Genomic DNA, 21,299 nt, shown 5'->3' with positions numbered 1-21,299 from the left:
TAGGCTTGGTGATAAACTAATTTCCTATTACCATCTATTTACAGATTTGTTCTTGGTATTTCCCAATCGGGGGGGGGGGGAGGGTGTATCGATGTCCTCACATCTAGCCTGCTGAGAGGCTTCCAGTGTATGTGTGTGTGTTTGTGGGGTACTATTTTGGAAATCCCTGATGCCGATCAGTGGCTCTGTATTGTTCTGTGGTACCTAATACGTACCAGCTCGGCTGGGTTTGTAGTACCTCCGCCATCAGGTGCAGTGATTCCCACAGTATGGGCACTGCAGTATATGGTCGGCGACCACCCCGCAGTTTGCTTCCTTGTTGCAGTCCTGGGATTGGTCTGCTCTCTCATGGTGCATTATAGGAGTTTTAGTTCTCAGCCTGCCATACGTTATCCTTGAGGAAGTAATACTGCATTTCTCTGGTGATTCCGCTCTATCCCCCCCATCTGGGTAACTCCTGGGGTAATGGCCAGGTCAACATGGATCCTAGTGGCTGGAGCTCTCCCTCCTCCCATAAGGAAGTGTGGGCAGTTCCTCCAACTCACCACGGACAATCATTATTTAAATGTGTTCATTACAATTTTGTCAGTAATAAAGCCCTTTTGACCTGGACTGCTCCCACTCTAGTGGGAACTCTGAGCCTCGTCTTTCTCTCGAATTCACTCTCCTCCTCTCACCTCTCCATTGACGCCTCTCCTCTCCTCTCTGATCACTGCATTGTTCACTTTAACATCTCGGTTCCTCTACCTTCTACTCCTCATCTCCCCTCTTCAAAGACAAAGGAAATTCAGGAAGGACTTGCCTGCCCCTTAGCTTGATGATTTGACAACATCGCCTGTCTCTTTCCCGTTCTCATGCTTCTTCCATTGATTGTGCCTTCTCTGACTTTCACTATGCACTTATGACTCAATTTGATCAATACTATTCTACTCGCAGAATCGCACCTTTCTATCCGCGTCCTCAGCCATGGATCATCTCAAATTCAGACCCTCAAAACAAACATACACCATGTCCTAAAACGCTAGCGCAAACTAGACACCTTCCCTACTCCAAGACTACAAAGATTCCCTGGCTCCCCTTAACCTCTGCACTGGACTCTGCCAAATCCTCTTACTTCACAAACCTAATAAATCTCCCTCGTAAACTTTCTTCTACTCTCCAATCTTTGCTCATGCCTGCCAAGCCAATATCCATCACCTCCTCCCTTTCTGCTAATGACTTTTCTCACTACTTTTCCTCTAAAATCTATGACACTCTCACAGCCCTCCTCTCTCCCTTCCCAACCTTCCTTCTGTCCACCCCCTCTGCCCCTAAAACCTCTACACTATACTACTTCTTCCCTACATCGCCCATTGAATTTTCACCGATCCTTCAGAGTGCCAACCCGTATTGCGTGCTTATCAAACCTTTTGCTGCCCACGTGGTCAAAGACATAGTCTCAATTGATTGCCCTTATCTCTCTGAGCTCTTTAACCTCTCTCCCCCCACTGGACTCCTCCCTCCTTTAAGTCTACAACTTTCATACCTCTACTGAAGAAACTATCTGCTAACTGACAAATCCTTGGATATCATCACTTCTCCCTGATGGGGAGCCTCTTCCCATAAGGCCAGGCTGCTACCCAATAGTCCCCCGGGTGGTGGTACTCAGCGGGAGGATCTCATGTGGAGAAGCACCCCCCGCTACGGGACGACTATCCAGGGAGAATGCTGTATATTTCCCATCAATACCTCTCACCTAACTCTCCTTTACCTTGCCATGTGTCATGTACATAGTAGAAGCAGTACTGAGACGAAGAGGAGGCAGGTCCACCTTGAGAGCGCTCGGGGAAATACTGGGATGAGGAGGAGATGTGCAGGCATGAAGAGCACTCCTAGAAACACTACTGAGCGGTCTAGTGTTTCACAAACTCCTATTGGCCAAGGCCAATACAAAACGGAAGAGGGAAAACAAAGCAAGGTGTCAGACCCTCCCAGGAGGATCAGCGAGCCTGGAGGACGTCCAGCGTGGAGCAGAGAAGCTGCTGACTAGGACGCGCAAATGGGAGAAGAGGCATCGCTACCCGGTCTGAAGTATCCTGGCTGAGTGGAGAGCTGGAATAGAGCGGTCATGGAGAAATTCGCCACCCACCCAGCACCAAACGCTGAGGAGCCGTGGCAGTAGTCACGCAAGTTGAGAGAGAGCTCAAGAAGCCAAGGGCAGCAACAGAAGTGCTTGCAACCAGTGAAAAAGACCCGACAGAGACCCAAAAGGTACAAGGGGTGTTGTTGGAAGAAAGGAAGGTTAAGAGAAGCCCGGAAACCAGGGTCGGGACTCATACATAACTTTAGAGACTGACTTAAGTAATCTGAGACACAATAGCACCTGGCAGTATAGTGGACTAGGTATTTTGCCAACAAGATATAAAGAGGTGATAATGGTCTGGGATCCGCAACCAGAAAAAAAACACATCACAACCAAACCATTCTTCCTCATTGCATAGAAAGGCAGTAAACCAGGTCTGCCAACACGGGTCTGGGACCCGCACCTAAAATAATAGCCTGAGAAGGGCCTGGGGAAGGGAGTCATTCCCCTACTACAGGGAAGCCAAGAGAGATCAGGTGCAGGAAGCCATACCCCCTGGTATTGTATACCGTGAAGCCAAGCAGAAGAAAGGCTGTGGAAGGGAGTCATTCCCCTGGCACTGCCAGAGTGTTGAGAACAGGATACCTGGAGAAGGGAGACATTTTCCAGGAAGCCAATAGTGGAACTTCACATTTTGAGTTGGAACAGAGAACTTTACAGCATTACAAGCTGGAACTTTGTTTTGAGTCTTGGAAAGGAACTGCGGCCTGGGGAAAGAATCATTCTCTCAGTCAAAGTTCCCACCTGCAACTGGAACTATAGTCCATTGTCCAGAAGGGAGCCATTCTTCTGGACCAATAAGATCCACTATCTCTTTAGTACAAGTTATAAGTGTGAGGGGCAGGGGTAGGCATTTTGACACACAACAGTGGACTCTTCATTTACTAGGACATTCGGACCGAATCCTTAGTTGAGGCAGGGAAACCTCTCAAGAGTTAGGGAGTGATGGGGCTTCCCCTTTATTTTTGACTAATTGAAGGTTTATGCCAACAATCATGCCACCTGTATGTCAAACTCCTCCTTCTGCACCCTTACATAACCCGAACATCCCAGCAAATTATTTCCCAGTTTCTCTCCCTTCCCCATTATTCAAAAGTTCTTGAGCGGGTGGTCCTTGACCGAATCACCAAGTACCTTGAGGATAATGGCAGTTGAAATGCACTTCAATCTGGCTTCTGTACTAAACACTCCACCGAGACTGCACTCAGACATCTCTCCAACCTTCTCTCTAATGCTCACCACTCCAAACTCACTTCTATTCTGATCCTTTTGGACCCTTCTGCTGCTTTTGACAATGTCAACCACTACCCTCTCCTCCTCACTCTCCAGGACCATGGGTTTCACAAATGTGCTCTTGCCTCGATAGCCTCCTACCGGGAACGCTGATCCTTTTAAAACCTCTTGGAACTTGCGAACCTAGGATCCCCACAACCCTCTTCCTGCCGACCTCCCCCAAGGATCAGTCCTTGGCCCCTGCTCTTCTCCCTCTATACCACTGCCCTAGGAAGAATTATCTGTTCCTTAGGCTCTCACCATCACCTTGTTGCTAATGACACTCAAATTGTTCTCCTTTCCCTGCTTCACCCCGGTCATATCGGAAACAAATCACAAATGGTCTCACTGCAATTCGTCACTGGATGGCTCTAAATTGGCGCATCCAGAACTCTTCAAAAATGGAAGTCCTCCTTCTTCCAGCTTCCAATACCATCCCTTCCCTCTCCTATATCCTTACCTGCCAACCTTCTAGCTCCCTCACCCAAGGCTCACTATCTTTGGGTCTTTTTTTCTGATAGTGACCTAGGACTGCAACAATTCATAAGTACAACTGCCTCTGCTGCTCGTATTAACCTCCCCAACATATGAAAAATGTATCTTGTTCTTACTAACCATTCTACAAAAACTCTAATCTCTACTCAGCAAACTGCGCACTTGCTCAAGCCTACTCCTTTGCTTTCCCTCTATACTCCTCCCCCTAGACAAAGTCCTAAACTTTGCTACCCATCCTCTTCAAACTATCCAAATCCTCTCCCACTTCTACCTATCAACATGCTGGTTGGCTCTGTGATTAATCCTGCAGAGTCCTCATAGAATACCTACCTAAATAAAGTCTCCTCCCAGGTGGACAGGGAAAGGCAGCCACTACCTGATCCTAACACTTGGGGTGGTAGTAGCCGGGAGGATCACCTGGGAGGAGAAGAGCTAAAAGGGAATGGGATGACTCCGTCAGGAGAGACGCAGTATTTCTCTTCTTCAAAGGATGAGATCTCCCTGATGCCAGAATAACCAATGGTTTGTTGGCAGAGTTCGCTATACGCAGATCACTTTTTTAACAATATAATAATTTGTCTATTGTATAAATATTCTAGTTTAGTTGTAAAAGTTTTTCTGTATATAAATCATTTGAGGACTTGTTTGATTATGGTTTTTGTTTTTTTCTTTGTTTAATGTTTTAGGCAAAATTATGGATTCAGCTCGCACAAATCTTCACAGCTGAATGTACGATTGTCCTATATATGCATTGCAATACAGTATCATTCTATGTGGCATATATCTTGATGGGAGTGCACCATCCTGAAGAAGATGGGCATCAATTGTGAAACAGTTTAGATGCTATGTACCATCGAAACTACTGTTTTCATGTCAGGCCTGGTGCATGCAGTAGGCCATGACAGTATAGTAGTTGACGTACAGAACCCCTTTGTAGTTCCTAATTTAGTAGTAACCATTATTGCCTTGTCCATGTATTTGTGGTTGTTCTTATATTTATAAATGTGGCCATAGTTTCTGACCATCAGCCGGATGATCCCCTTCAACCGGCTTGATGTTCAGATTGCTCAGCTACATCAAGGTAGTACTGACTGAATTATCAGTCGTGTTTTTACATTAACACTGTGTTTAATTATGCACCTTATTTTCTAAATTAAATTTTATTTGGAAATTAGCTCGAATCAACATGGTTTAACCCTTTAAGTGCCATGGGTATTTCTCCCCAGTGCCAGGGCCTTTTTTGGTGATTTCGGTATGTAGCCATTCAATGGCTTGTAACTTTTTTGTTACATGAGATATCTCGGCCAAATTTGGCTCCTTCTTTTCCCACATGTAGGCGGTCGTAACGCCACCCAGGAATCCTAGGTTGCTGTAGGGGGGAGGGGGGAAGAGAAAATAACCAAAAAGGGGGAAGTTTTGGGGTTTTTCAAAAAATGCCAATAAACTGTACAAAGTAGCCTGTGGTCTTTTCCTTGTAAGAGCTAGGAACGAATGGTTTGCTGTGCTGAATTCCCCAATTTCCTGGCTTTCAAGAACAGGTTGAGTGGAAACGGAAAAAAAATATTTTGATGTGGTTATCAACCGTTTTGTGAGAGGTAGGCGATTTTGGCCATTTTTGCCAATTGGACATGCATGGACGGAATGGAAGAAAAGGGTAGGAAAGCCGATTTGGAGGACGGAAAGGCATATATTTATGAAAAGTAAATAAAATTCCAAGTTTAGGAAGGGGTGATTTGCGTAGGTCAGGCAACAACTAGGTTGGGGAAACTGCCATAGATTGGGGGAAAAGCGGGAAAATGACCAAAAAAAAAAAGGTGTTTGACATGGTTGGCTTGGTTACGGCAATGGCTTCTATGAATTTTGAGAAAAGCAATGCTCCGCTACATTCCCCTGACTCTTGCAGTTAGGAGAGCACACATTTTTTGTAGTGTTTTACAAAACAAGCAATACCACAAGCCAAACACTGAGCCATGGTACACAGGAGTTTTACGCTCACGGCCTGAACAGACGCATTTAGCATGTGTAAATCGGGAAAACCAACGTGGTGAGGAGCGGCAAGCATACATTTTTTGAAAAAGCACAGACAGACCTTTTCAAGGGTAGGTGACTTGTGCAGGTTACAAAAGTGTATGGTGCGTAAAGCAGCGACTAAATGTAGGTCACATTTGGGAAATGAAAGGGTTGTGTGACAAAGGGCACCAGCAAATGGGTCAAATTGTTATGAAAACCACACAAACACAACACATGGCCTACCGTCCCGCGTTCCCACAGGTGTCCCGATGAAAACGGTACGTCACATGTGTGGGTGCACCTACCTGGGCGCCAAGGGGAAAGCCTAAAACACAAGTAACCCCAAGTCTGTTTTCAGGCCGGAATTTCAGACTCTCTGCCGACCGGCACACCATACAGATATGGGCCTCGGGAGTCCAAGCCACCAAGGAAAACAGGAAACCCCATGCATTTCCGAAAAAAGGACACCCGTGGGAATCCGCAGAGGTATGATTTGTGCAAATCGGCCCAGAATGTATTACCCAGAAGCCCTGGCAAAGTCCAAAATGTGCCGAAAAAACCCACATTTTTCACTTTGTCGGGGGTTCTGGGTAAAACATTCTGGTCCGCTTCGCGCAAGTTGGACCTCTGTGGATTCCTACTGGTGCCCTCTTTTTAGAAATGCATGGGGTTCCCACTTTTCCTTGGTGGCTTGGACACCCTCTGTCCAAATCTGTAGGTTATCTCCCCAAACCCTTTTGTGGTCATCAGTGGGTTAGCCTTTTCCCCTTGCAACTAGATTGGTGAACCCACACATGTGAGGTACTGTTTTCGTTGGGACACCTGTGGGAACGCGGGAAGGTATGACATCTGTTGTTGGCAGCGTGTTTTGGTGGTTGAGCAGAGTGAAATGGCTGGAAATTGTGTTTTTCCCCCAAATTTGGAATTTGCCTGGGGTTCTGGGTAGTAGATTCTGGGCCGATTTGCGCAAGTCAGACCTCTGTGGATTCCCACGGGTGTCCTCTTTTCGGAAATGCATGGGGTTCCCTGTTTCCCTTGCTGGCTTCGACACCCTAGGGCCAAATCTGTAGGTTGCCCACATGAACAAAATGGGCAGTGGCGAAAGGCTTGGAGTTACCAGTGGGTTACCCTTTTCCTTTTGCGCCCCCGGTAGGTGCACCCACACATGTGAGGTACCGGTTTCATCGGGACACGTGTGGGGACGCGGGAAGGTCGGCCATGTGTTGTTGGCGGTATGTTTCGGTGGGTGGCCAGAGCGAAATGTCTGAGAATTGTCTTCATTTCCAGCCAATTTCAGAGACATTTCCCTGTGTCCACTCACCGAAACACGTCGCCAACAACAGATGTCATACCTTCTCGCATTCCCACAGGTGTCCCGATGAAAAAGGTACCTCACATGTGTGGGTGCACCTACCGGGGGCGCAAAAGGAAAAGGGTAACCCGCTAGTAACCCCAAGTCTTTCGCCACTGCCCATTTTGTTCATGTGGGCAACCTACAGATTTGGGCCTAGGGTGTCGAAGCCAGCAAGGGAAACAGGGAACCCCATGCATTTTCCAAAAGAGGACACCCGTGGGAACCCACACATGGCCAAATTGGAGGGGTGGCCCATCTCATGTAGCCCTCCCCAGGGGCAGATAATGGGGAGGGCTGTCCTGCACTCCTCCCTGGGCTCAGGCGCCCGTTCCTAGGAGCAGATATCTGGTCCCAGGGAGGGCTGCATAACATGGCACCCACTCTATTGCGGCTGGGGAGGAGGGGGATCAATGCCCCATCCCATTAGAAACTTCCCAGACCCTTTGGGGTGCCCCACAGCCCCCCCATAAAAACGTTCCACCATTTTCCATTTTTTTCTTTGTTTAGGAAACTTGCCTTGGCGCAGAGGGGCACATTGGTGTGCCAATCTGGCCCCGGGGGGCCCAAACCTTACTGCCCCACCCACTGGGGGCGTTATCCCACAATTTTTGGGGGCCCTCTGGGTGGCGGGGGCACCTCATGCAGGCCTCCCTGGGCCTCCTACAAACGATTGCGTGAGGTACACCCCCCTCCATTTGGGGTGGGGGGGAGAGGGCCCCCAAAAATGGTGGGACAGGCCCCCCCAATGCATGGAGCAGTAGGGTTTGGGCACCCTGGGGGCAGATTGGCACACTAATGTGCCCATCTGCGCCAAGCGAAGTTGGGTAAACAAAAAATAATACAAAATCGTAGGCTGCTTTTTAGGGGGGGCTGAGGGCCACCCTAAATTGGCAGCAAATGTTATAGTGCAACAGGGGGTGGCACTCACCTCCCCCCCCCCAGAATGGAGGGCCCCACCTCATGCAACCCTCCCTGGGGGCAGATATCTGCTCCTAGGAAGGGGCATCTGACCCCAGGGAGGGATGCACAAGGTGGGGCCCTCCATTTGGGGTGGGGGAGGGAGAGGGCCACCCCCCGTTACTGTAGAACATTTGCCGGTAATGTAGGGTGCCCCTCAGCCCCCCCCTAAAAAAGCAGCCTACAATTATTTTCTTTGTTTACCCAACTTCGCTTGGTGCAGATGGCCACATTAGTGTGCCAATCTGCCCCCAGGGTGCCCAAACCCTACTGCCCCATCTATTGGGGGGCCTGTCCCACCATTTGTGGTGGCCCTCTCTTCACCCACCCCGAACGGAGGGGGGGGCACATCATGCAGCCCTTCCTAGGAGGCTCAGGGAGAGCTGCATGAGGTGTGTCCCCCCCAGCCATTTGGGGTGGAGGGGGGAGGGCCACCACAAAAGGTGGAGCAGAACCCCCAATAGATGGGGCAGTAGTGTTTGGGCACCCCGGGGGCAGATTGGCACACTAATGTGCCCATCTGCGCCAAGCGAAGTTGGGTAAACAAAAAAAATACAAAATCGTAGGCTGCTTTTTAGGGGGGCCTGAGGGGCACACTAAATTGGCAGCGAATGTTGTACTGCAACGGGGGGGGGGCACTCTCCCCCCCACCCCAAATGGAGGGCCCCACCTCATGCATCCCTCCCTGGTGTCAGATAGGGGAGGCCCCACCTCATGCATCCCTCCCTGGGGTCAGATGCCCCTTCCTAGGAGCAGATATCTGCCCCCAGGGGGGGTTGCATGAGGTGGGGCCCTCCATTTGGGGTGGGAGGGTGAGTGCCACCCCCCGTTGCAGTACAACATTCGCTGCCAATTTAGGGTGGCCCTCAGCCCCCCCCTAAAATGCAGCCTACGATTTTGTATTATTTTTGTTTACCCAAGTTCGCTTGGCGCAGATGGCCACTTTAGTGTGCCAATCTGCCCCCAGGGTGCCCAAACCCTACTGCCCCATCTATTGGGGGGCCTGTCCCACCATTTGTGGTGGCCCTGTCCTCACCCACACCGAACGGAGGGGGGGGGGGCACATCATGCAGCCCTTCCTAGGAGGCTCAGGGAGGGCTGCATGAGGTGTCCCCCCCAAAAGGTGGGGCAGGACCCCCAATAGATGGGGCAGTAGGGTTTGAGCACCCGGGGAGCAGATTGGCACACTAATGTGGCCATCTGCGCCAAGCGAAGTTGGGTAAACAAAAAAAAAATACAAAATTATAGGCTGCTTTTTAGGGGGGGCTGAGGGGCACCCTACATTGCTGGCAAATGTTCTACTGGAACGAGGGGTAGCCCTCTCCCCCCACCCCAAATGGAGGGCCCCACCTCATGCATACCCCCCTGGCATCAGATAGGGAGGGCCCCACCTCATGCATCCCTCCCTCCCTGGGGTCAGATGCCCCTTCCTAGGAGCAGATACCTGCCCCCAGGGAGGGTTACAAGGGGTGCCCCCCTTTCTACTTCGGTTGGGGGGGCACCCCCCCTTTCAGTCATTAAAAAATCCATGGTGGCTAGTTGCCCACCACCCCAACCCCTACCCCCACCCCCTTTTCCCATCATTTCATTTTTTTTACATTCCCTGGGGGGAGATGGTCAGCCATCTGCCCCAGGGTTCACATGCATTGCCCCAATGCTGTGGGGGCCGGGAGGGGGGGAGAGGGCTGCCTACTTGAAGCAGCCCCCTCCCCCCCCCAACTCACAAACGGATCCATGGTGGTCCAGTGGGTTGCTGGTCATGGATCGAGCGCTCTGCGCCGATCCGTGACCAGCACTGCCTCATGTAGATGGTGTACTTGAAAAGGGGAGAACCTCCCCTTTCCAAGGACACCAATTTTTGCCATATCCCTGGTGGTCTAGTGGGCCCCAGGGCCCCAAACCCCCTCCCCTTGATTTTTTTTTTCGTCCTCTTCACCCCTGGGGGCAGTGATCATCTGCCCCCAGGGGTCTCTGGCACTGTGGCCCCATGCTTTGGGGCCACGGGGGGAAGGGGGCCGCTTACCTAGTAAGCAGCCCCCTCTCCCCCCGCGTCACAAACGGATCTGTATTGATTCAGTGACATTGCTGCCCCCGGATCGCGCACCCTGCGCCCGATCCGCGGACAGCAATGCCACACAATGGGTATCGTTGTAAAGGGGAGAATCTCCCCTTTCCAACGATACCTGCCTCGATCTCCGGCTTCAAATACAGCCGGAGATCGACGCGGAGCATGAAGGGCTCTTACCTTCTTTTTTCACTGCAGCAGCCGAAAATGGCTGCTGCAGTGATTTTACTTTCAGTTTCACGCCGACGTGCTTTACGCACGCTGACGTGAAACTGAAGATAATCCAGCCCCCTGGCAGTGAGGGGGGGGCCTCCCCCTCACATTGCCCGGGGGCTGGATTACAGTTTTGCTCGATCCCTGCATTGCAGGGATCGAGCAAAGCAGAGTGCCAAAACCGACGAGCCGGCTCGTGGGTGGCAACCTGGAGCGGTTTCCACTGACAAGCCAGCTCGTCGGTGGCACTTAAGGGGGTAATATGTATGTTTTAACAAATAATGAAATTTTAAAAAAATGTTTATGTTTTCTAATTATCTTTTCTTTAGTGTGGTTTGATTGACCTGTGTTTTGGAATTTGGAGGCCCCTCTCCCTGTCCTTTCGCCCGTTTCCCCCTTTAACTTGATTTTTTTATTCCGCTGACATACTTTCTGTATATTATTGTTGTCAGAGTGAGGCTTCCCTTCCCAAAACTGCCCACCTTGTTAGTAAAAAACGCTATGACCCACATGGGAATAATAGTGTTTTTACAAGATTTCCCCATGGAGAGAGAGAGGCTCTCCTTATTTCACACCTTGTCCCTGAGCACCGGAGTGCAAGAGGAGCAAAGGCGTCTCCTTTCCGGATTGTCGCGGGCTGCGGGAATGCAAGTAGAATGGGCAGTGGCAGTAGATTGAGCAGACATGTATAAAGAAACTAGTAAGTTTACCTGTATTAGGTAATCCCGGAACGCTCCGCAGTCAACCGCTGGCTGCTGATCATTATTTTGAATACCGAACCAATGTAAGAAAGTCGCATTGGCGTTATAAGAACTTTGAAAGACGACAAGAAAAGAAAGGTTACAATTACTATTGCCAAAACCAAGAGTATTGCCAAAACAGAGAGAGGACTATATTGAACCAAGATGGAAACCCACATTGGCAAAGTTAAAAGGTGGCAATGCTGAAAGAAAACTATAACATGCATTGCCAAAGTAAAGAGGGCAATACTTCAGAAAATCTATAACCAATACTAGCAAAGTAAAGAGAACAATATAGCAGAAAGAGTGTAACCCTTATTCCAAGTGTAAAGAAGAGGCAATAGTTGAGCAAGACGCCAGAAAGCATTGCCTAAGCCAAATAAGGACAAGTATAAAGAAACCTTGTCACAGTTACTTAATGTGAAAGTAGGAAATCAGAAGTGGCAGGAGAGAAACCCTACTTGTGAAAGATATCAAGGAGGAGAAGAACATAACCTGCATTGCATGTGGCAAATGAATCCGTGGAATAAACTGCACAAATGTGTATTTTGTCCTCGCAGAGGAAGTTATGAATCTCTATGTTGTTGAAAGCCAAAGACTTTGCTAAAAGTGTGAAACAAACCTCACACCACAGAGTACTTAAAGCAGAGTTAGGGGTGTTTATCCTACCAGGCAAGTACACCAGGAAAGGGATTAGTAGTGGTAGTTTTGGAATGTTAATGGACCAGGAAGAAGACATTGAAGTACTGTATTGTGGTTGAAGGCTGTGATGGAAAGAAAGTGACAAGACCACAAATGTGTTGGATGAACTGTGACAAAAACATTGTTGATGAAGAATAATTGTGGCAGTGTTGGTTTTCAAAGGAGAATAATTGATATCGGGAGAAGTGATATTGAAGCATTGGCTATCAATTTGAAGATAAAGACTTTTCTTTTCGTTTGGTTGAAATGTTGCCAAAGGCCAAGTGAAAAACTTTTGGGGTGAGAAGAACTTTGTGTTGTATTCAAAACAGAACTTGACTACAAAAAGGAACTTTATTATTTTGAACATTAAGTTGGAAAATCCTGCTTTCAACCTGGGGAAGAGGATTTGACTCTGGTGACAAGGCTACCTGGTTCTAAGGTTTATGTTCAAGCATAACTGATATCTTGTTAAAGCTGAATTGCCATATTCTAGATTTAGGAGTTTGATATATGTATAAGTGTGAGACAGATTCCTTTTGTTAAGAGCGTTTTCCTTCAGCCTTAGTTGGCCAAGCAGGGAAATCCTCTTTAGGTTAGGGATAGTGAGGCGTTTGTCACACCCTTTTAAGTTAATAAAATGGCTACTTGTGAAAAACCTTTACCAAGTTGTCCACCCCGCATTTCTCAATGCACATCTGCCATCTTTTCAAGTTACTGCTCTTTAGCCTACAAAGCTATTAATGCTCTTTCTCCTCTGTACCGGTCTAATTGTAACTCAATTTACTCATCACGCTCCCCAGATCTTCCTCTGCACTCAAGCTCACTGTCCCATACCTGTGCCTCCTCTCGTTTCCCCTCTTTCTCCCTACTCACCCCGCTCCACCGGAACCCACTGCCCATAACAATCAAAGCCAGCCCAACTGTGGATCTCTTCAAAGATCAGCTTAAACTTCACTTACTTGCTGAACAGTGAGAACTCCAACCCTCTCTCCCATCCCCACACCCGACCCCACCAATGCCTCCAGTGATGCTTAATAATGAAATTTTGCATATTTAATTGGTACTCCTCTTTTGTTTAAAGCACTTCCCCACACCCCTTTGATTAATACTACCTTTGTAAGTCACCTGTTTTTAGATGTACACTTTTTCTTTTGTCAATGGAATATGTCATCTTCTACAACCTCAAACTGGCTCACTACTTGTTCCCATCTTTATGCTATTGTACAGGCACCGGATTGCCTTTGACATCTGTAAATGTGTTCTTGTAAGTCATTTCTGATCGAAATTGACTTCCCTGTTCTTCAAATAAATACCCAAAACATATAATAAACTCAATTATTCATCAGCCCATGAGGAGCCTTTAGAGGTAGTGTAGGGACACAGATAACTCAAAGAAAAATAAAGTCCAAGATGAACCTCCTGTTGAGAATGAGATACGCTTTTCAAACCTTGACAACGCATCTGCCCTAAGACATCTTGATCCACGATTGACTGAAATCACCATGAATTCTTAGTTTGTTTCTAATTTATGCCGCATCACATCTCACATTGTTTCCAAACATGCCATCTACAAAACCAAGAAGTTAACTTACCAACAACATGCCCTGTAAAGAAGTCAGGCCTGTTTACATGGTATTCAGTTTCCTGACCATTGCCATCTACAACTGTGGCTTTGAGGTTTTCCGAAAAATGCTCTGTGCTGGAAGTTAAGTATAATTTGAAATGCCTGAAAAGAAAGAAAGGGACTTTAATTTACAGAAAGGACGCTTTCACCGTCCACTTCACCTTAACAATTAACCCAACACAGGTCAATCTTGTGACATGCATTTAAGCAAAGTATTTGTTGGAGAAATTAAACAAAATGACGTCGTTGACCTATGCTCCTTCACCTTGAATGCATTCAGGCTAATGTGCCTTGCCACATACAACCAGACTTCACAGAGTGATCTATGCAATGGGAATTAGTATTTTACAAGGATCATGGTCCACTTATTCCTGTTAGTGCATCCATTGTTACCCATATCAAGACCTAATAAGACCACTTTGAAACTCACTTGCTTTGTTGATGCAGATGTTTTGGCCACATTCAGCAAGCCTGCAAATCCACAACTGCCGAAAGCTTTTGTGAGGCACCCTGTCACACATTAGGGTTTTGCATTACTGCTTGTGGAAGCAGCAGAAATTCATTAAGAGGATCCGGGACCCAGGGCTGGATGAAGGGGTGGAGCTGGATTGGAGCCAACTGTTAAATGAGCTGTGTTGTTCGGCAGATCTAAAGCCTCCATGAGGGTGAAAATGGGAGGGTTGGGGGAAAGGGGAAGTATCAGAAGGGAGGACAGAGGGGGCGGGCGCACACTAGTAATTCAAGGGGACATAGGTGTGGGTGGAGATAAGGGGACTCCGGCACACATAATTGTGTCTCCGATAACTTGCAGGCCCTGGAACCTACAGCATGAGCAGGTAATGGTTCATACCTGTTTAGAAGTCTTTCAGGCCCTCACTAGGGGATTGGGTGCTGGTGGACGTCCTGGAGAAGAGGTTGGGGTGAAAAACAGTATACAGTTGGCAATGCTATATGAGGCGTTTGCCTATGATACATCCTATGCCCGTTTGCTTCATGTTATAAAATGATGTTAACAAAAAGAGTTTAAAAAAAAAAACAGGTGGTAAAGATGGGGAGAAGAGAGACAGGACGATCAACTTGTGTCACCCCAGGAATCAACCTCTGCCTACCGGTACAGGGCCTAGCTTCCAAAACGTAAAGGAACATGCATTAAAATGGTTTCGGTGGGAGCAGTCTGATGTGCTGGTGATCGCCCACCTGAGTCCTCCGGCAACTGGACCCACACCACAGGCACCATCACCCACATTGTAGCCAAAGCCCCTGCTGCATCCACATTGTCCATATTCCTTCAGTTCATGCCCAGGTTGCAGAACCAAGAAGTGTACTTTAAATCAAAACCATGCCCAACCATACATTCTTGAATTCTGAAGCCTCACATGGACACAAGTCCCTGTCACTCACTGACGAGGCCAAAATGTGTACCACCAAATTAAATGTAAAACGTACATGAATTGAAGGACACAGCTTCATAAATAGATACCTCAACTCACCTAAAGTATTTTCTGTGTGATCATAGCTCACTGAACATGTCGTTTTTTTTTCATTGTGTTATGATTAAAAGAAATCCTTCCCAATAACTTGTCACAAAATATATTTTGTAATAAATAAAACAGAATAAAAACCTTACAATGGATCTACACATTTCCGAAATTACAAGGTTAGATTTACAATCAAGGAAATATGTGTTCCATTAATGATTCACAACAGAAATTCATAGTTATCAATGTAGGAGACATTATGCACATTATATTATTTATAAGGTGTAATAAAGTGTAAAATACATCCCCTTGGCAGCAATGTTAAGCTGATTGTCAAACAAGATACATGCACCAAATGCCTTAGATTAACATGACCAAAACCTCAGCCTCAGGGGGCTCCCACCTTGATCATAGATCTTATTACCATTTCTAAAGTGCACAGTACCAACAGTACTAATACTGAACAGTAAATGCAAAACACACCTCTAACATTGTCAGTTAACCTCATCCTAAAATTGCAAGTGATTCAAAAGGACATCATCTCAACAATAATAGCAATACTAACAAAATAATTCAAGTAGGATATATAGCCTTAGAAGCACTGAAGTAGGCATTAAGTGACATTTTGTCATATTGATTCATCATCATCATCTTAATTTAAAGGGTAGATGGCATACATTACTTACCGTGATCATATTTCTGATGCTGTTATCTGCTTAGATTCACATGCTTTGATTAGGCCGACATTTAGTGGTAGGTGCGAAGTACTGCATGACTTGTTTTCGAAGTTCAAAAAGGGATGTCGACTGGGCATGTTTGTGATACTATTCCTAGTGTGATCTGTAGTGTAACCCATGGTGCTTCCCGCGTCAGGGTCCCTTAGATTGTCATGTTCCGGGCATGAGGGAGCATGAAGTATTATGCGCGATGTGAGAAACCTGAAGGTGTCTCGTCCATGGGGATCTGTCAACCAGGTGGCCAGGACATGGCCCTCGCTTTTGGATCCAGTTCCTAGGGGTGGACCAGTGTGGGAGGATCACCTGGATGGGGGGTCCTTGGGGAGTGGGAGAGGGAGTGGGACACCGACGGGGTGAGACGCAGTATAAACACCTTTTCCCTATTCACGAACACTTTCGTACAACAAGAAAGACAACAGAGTAACACCTGAGCAGTTTATCTGACATGTCCCAATACAGGGGTTAGGCAAGGTCAGGCAATTGACCAGAATCGCACACACAGACGGCCCTTTCCCTGCCCCAAAGGGTTAAGAGGTGGAGCACAACAGCACCCTACGAGCAAGGCAGACCGCACAACGCGAGAGCTAACTCAGCACAGCAGTTCAAGAGGAGGAGAAAGACAGTGCAAGTCGAGAGGATACCAAGGGGAGAAGTGACCTTGCCCTTAACAACAGAGACCTGTGAAGCCTCAAGAGAAGGAATTGTAAAACCGTGAACAATAGCCAGCGTGTGTTGCAGCAGATATCAACGGTGCCTGGGCGCCTCCTCTGCTGACAGCCAAGCCAGGGAGAGACGCATGGCCCAATGGTACTGGCATTGACTCTACAGACAAGAAAGTAAAGCAGTTCATCACAGCCGGTGAGTCGAGGGGAGAGCCGATAAAGAAACCACACTGTGGTGAACGAAAGTAGCAAGTGGCTAAATTGAACTTTGAAGAAACAAAGAACTGAAAGCCAGCATAGCAGAATGAAACACCACACGGGTGTTCACTCGAGAAAGGTTGGTGATTATCCTGCTATTTAACTACAGTAACCAGAAGGCCTTAGGAAAAGGAGGAAGGGGGTCAAAGTGGTCATGCAGGGGTCTTGTCAAATCCACCATACAATAGAAAGTCTTTGACCGACAGATGATTAAGACGAATCCCGCATGGTATGAGAAGTGGATTGTAAAGGTTGGCAAGAGTGAACCCGGCAGAAGGATGCTAACAAAAGGGGACGAAATCTGAAGTCCCATGAACATTATGTTGACCGAAGTGAACCCGGCGAAGGGAAGGCCACAGTGAACTGAAATGTGGAAAAAGGGCAAAGCCTAAAAGAACAGTTGAAGAGACATTTAGCTTTTCTTTTTAGTACAAAAGCATTGTAAGACCAGGGGAAGGAGTGTCCGCCAAGCCCAGCAGAGGGAGAACCCGAAGGGAAAGCCGTTGTGAACCCGAAGGAGGGCGGCTGGAACCCAAAAGAGGGAGATCCAGGGGTGGAAAATCACCACCCAAAAAGTTAGTTGAGAAAGGAATTATTAAATTGAATTGTCGAGTACGACTGGGAGAGGTCCGCGCCCGGAAAATGCGTGGAATAGAACATTTGTGTTCGTTTGTTGAGAATATCAGGCCCTCGAAGGCAAGAGACTTTTTATTGAAAAGAGACTTACCGATCGAAGAACTTGATAGCTGGAACGGAACTGTCAACCCGTGCTGGGAAAGCTGGAGTGTGTGCTTTGCTCAGGAGACCCACTTTATACAGTGCTGAAAACGTGGGGAAAGCGGACCCCTGGCAATCACATCCCGACTTATTATTTGTGAGCACGTTATTGAAATCCCTATCCCACACTCTTTCTATAATTATTTGTAAGGATTTGGCAATAGTTCTTTTTAGTATAGGCCTTTTTACTTTGACAAGATGCCACAAGGACAGCCTTATTTTTCATTTGATGGTTCACGCTTGTTCCCATCTTAGACTTCGGTTTAGGCTATGCGTTTTTCCAACCTGCATATTATTGATAAAAACACCCTTAAATCGTGATCACTTGTGTCTGCCTTTACTGTTGCACCATGTGTTGCTTACAGTGAGTACAGAAAAGTAAAGAAAAGGTTTAAGATGTCTATGTACCTTCAACTCCAAGAGGGGAGGGGCGGGCACATGTGAATCCAAGCAGATTCAAGCATCAGAAATACGATTACGATAAGAAATGTATACCTTCTGAGGCTTGTGGATCTGCTTAGAATCGCATGCTTTGAATAGACTAGTGAGCAGTACCGGTGGTGGGATGTATGAAGGTACAGTGGAAAACAGATTCTTAACACCGCCTGCCCCACTTGAAAATCCTGTTCATAATGTGTATCTAGACAGTAATGTTGTGTGAAGGTGTGAACTGAACTCCAAGTAGCTGCTTTATGAATGGCATCGAATGGAACATTTGCTACAAAAGCTAATGTAGCACTTGTGCCACTAGTGGAGTGTGCTATAGGCATAAAAGGTAGGGTTCCTTTGTATATAGGGTAACATGTGAATGCATTTGACTATCCATTTTGAAAAAGCCAAACTTGGGAGTTGTTGAAATAAAATCAACAAAATAGATTTAGATGGTCTGAACACTCCTTACTAGCCTTCAGTCGATATATTGGTGGGGATTGTCGTAAGCCAACAGGACAGGGTGCCAATGCTTTTGAATATTGTGACAAAATACATCTATTCGCAAAACCTTTAATACATAAAGGTAAAAAAAATAACAGAGACCGACCTACACACGTTTATGATCAGACTATTAGACACAGTCATTATTTCGGAAACAAAAACGGCAAGCTATGCTATTACCTGTGGAGCAGCGAGAGGTTGTCCTATGAAAGATCAAAACTATCTATAAAAATTGGATACGTGGACACAAAGCCACAATGGTTCAAATGGATAGTGAGGACCTGTTGCGCATAATTCAAGGGAAGAATACTGCTCAAATTTGGAAAGCAATCAATTCAGCCACAACCTGTTCGCAACCATCATCACAAATGAATAGTTACCAAAAAGTGGATAGAACACTTCTCCCATATACAAGAATTGTATAACTTTAATAACTCCCGTTTTGATCTAACGTTTGATAGATAGGATGTGCTTTTCTATATAAAGAAAGCCAGTGCCTCAAGAGCACCTGGCACGGACGGTCTGTCCAATTCTACCATGAAAAAACATCCAGAATTATGGGCAACAATTCCCCACACTATCTTTTTAACAATTCAATCGAAACAATAAATTCCAACTTCTTGATGGCAGGCCATAGTTTTGCCAATTTATAAGACAGGACATCTGGCAAATCCGGCCAGTTATAGGCCAATTGCCCTACTCGATGCTCCCGGCAAAATATATAGTCGAATCATTCTAAGAGATCTAAATACCTGGTCAATAAGAGCTAATAGAAGAGACCCTTTTCAAACAGGCTTTCTAGCTGGTCTTGGAACATCCATTAATATTACCACCTTAAATGCTATTAAATCTTCATATGCTGTGAGGAAACAACCTTTGTACATGGCATTTGTGGACTTTCGAGTTGCCTTCGAACCTATAGATCGGCAACTCCTTTAGAAAAAATTGGCAAACTATGGGTGTCCATATTCTCTGATCACACTCAATCTTCTCCACACTGACACCACGATGCAAGTCAAATTGAACATGAACAGGCTATTGTGATCAATGACGCCCCTAAACTTGGTAACCAGGCTACTGCCTGGTTATTTTATGCTGATGACTTTGTGATGCTCTCCCAGACACCGATTGGGCTTCAGGCTTTATTGAACCAACTTGGTATGCAGTAAACGACAACTTAATAATTAATTTGGAAAAAAACTCAAATAATAGAACTTGGAAATCGCAAGCCAGATCCTCAAAGAGATTCATTCGGCGTATGCAAAATCAGGCTCTTATGGAGGTTCATGAGAATAAATACCTGGGAATAACGTTTAGTAATTCTCAGGATGGCAGTCCACACAAAGCCACTATAGTATCAAAAATGTCTACTTTGATATCACAAGCAAACATTTTGCAATACAAATGTGGCAAATTCTCATGTTCTCATATCATGACCTTTTTCCAACAAAAAGTAGTCCCCATTATTACCTATGGGCCTGAAACTTCGTTGCCACAAAAACCATTTATTGGGGAAGAGCGGAATCGCGCTTCTGGAAGAAGGTTCTAATATTACCTAATTCTACTCCTACTGCACTTTTGCGTTTTGAGTTGGGCCTTTTGTCGATTCATGTTCAAGTCCTCTGGAAGAGATGCTGCCTATTTCATAAATGCCTATTGGGTCCATCTGCCGATAATATTCTAACTGCGTTGGCCAATTATTTACTGCTGTCTAACCATATATTTCCATTGAAATGGAGAAACAACATATATATAGCATTACAAGAGGCTAATATTTCGGTAGAGTTATTACTCCAAAACCCGATTAGAGTTCAGACCAAATTATATTAACTTGATTGGCATTTTACGGAGCAAAAATGTTTACTGCTGACTGACTTTGATAGGTCACTATTTGCCCACAAAAAATGTCGGCATATGGCCAACTCTCTCATAAAATGTCCATCACATCTTCTTAGATCGCAAATTCTCTGATTTCGATTGAATTTATGGCCTACTAATGAAATTTTGGTAAGCAGAGGCCTGGTCAATTCTGACCTTAGTCATTGTTGGTTTTGCAAGGATTAAAATAAGCAAGAGACTGAAACACCTCATAATTGAATGTGATGCTTTATTAGTGCAAAGAAAGTTCTTTTTTTCTAAATGTATGCAGATAAGTCATCTTCAAAAATCTAATGATGAAGTTTGGTATGAAATATTTACAACTTCACTTAGGATAGCTACCATGCAATTTTTAAAGTTAATTCTGACCTTGGAAGAAACAATATGATCACTGAGAAAAGTATGACACAAAGTATATTTGTAAAATGTTACTGTTTTAAATGTAATGAATTAGCACGAATGATTATTTGTAAATAGTAGTCAATTAATTGACTAACTTGTTTGGTTATGTATTCAATTGTGACTATATTTTGTTTTTATACACAAATTGTTTTGAAAGGTTCATTTTATTTAGCCATCCAAAATAAAAAAAAAAAAATATATAGAGGTCTAAAGAAAGGATCCCCTTCCCTCCCTGCAGCCATGGAAACAAATAACTGATCTGTTCGTCTTAATGGTTTAGTTTTGTCTAGGCAATACATTACAGCTCTACTAACATCTAATGCATGGAGGCAGTAGTGGAACTATGTTCCCTACTGGCCTGTACCGCTCCCCACAACCCCCATTGCCGCGCCCCCTCCCATGAACAATACAAACCCCAAAACACATGCACCTGCTGTTTAAGGGCACGTCCAGTGCAGTGCACCGAAAGTGCAAGTTTCAACTTCTTCCTACACTTTAATTATAAAACGAAACCGTTCCGAACGGTTTATTTTTAAAATAAAAGTATAGGAACGGTAAAACTTAATTAAAAGAAGTAGAGGAGGACCGCTCCCGACCACTTCCGCCCACTTCGACCACTGCATGGAGGCTTCCTTCTG

General features: G+C 45.9%; 1 protein-coding gene across 2 annotated transcripts in view; it reads right to left on the bottom strand.

The window, feature by feature from the left end:
• The window catches only part of ADAM17 (ADAM metallopeptidase domain 17), a 1,432,827-nt gene that overhangs the window by 1,276,534 nt on the left and 134,994 nt on the right, over window positions 1-21,299 (bottom strand). For both annotated transcript variants that reach the window (XM_069605995.1, XM_069605996.1), the window contains exon 3: window positions 13,505-13,638. In XM_069605995.1, coding sequence (XP_069462096.1) covers window positions 13,505-13,638 — 134 coding nt within the window. The remainder of the gene's footprint in view (window positions 1-13,504; window positions 13,639-21,299) is intronic.

This window comes from Ambystoma mexicanum, chromosome 4p, assembly GCF_040938575.1.
Source record: "Ambystoma mexicanum isolate Mex_15411 chromosome 4p, UKY_AmexF1_1, whole genome shotgun sequence".
Lineage (NCBI taxonomy): Eukaryota > Metazoa > Chordata > Amphibia > Caudata > Ambystomatidae > Ambystoma > Ambystoma mexicanum.
Note: the sequence above shows the minus strand (reverse complement) of the source record. Positions and strands in the feature narration are given on the sequence as shown.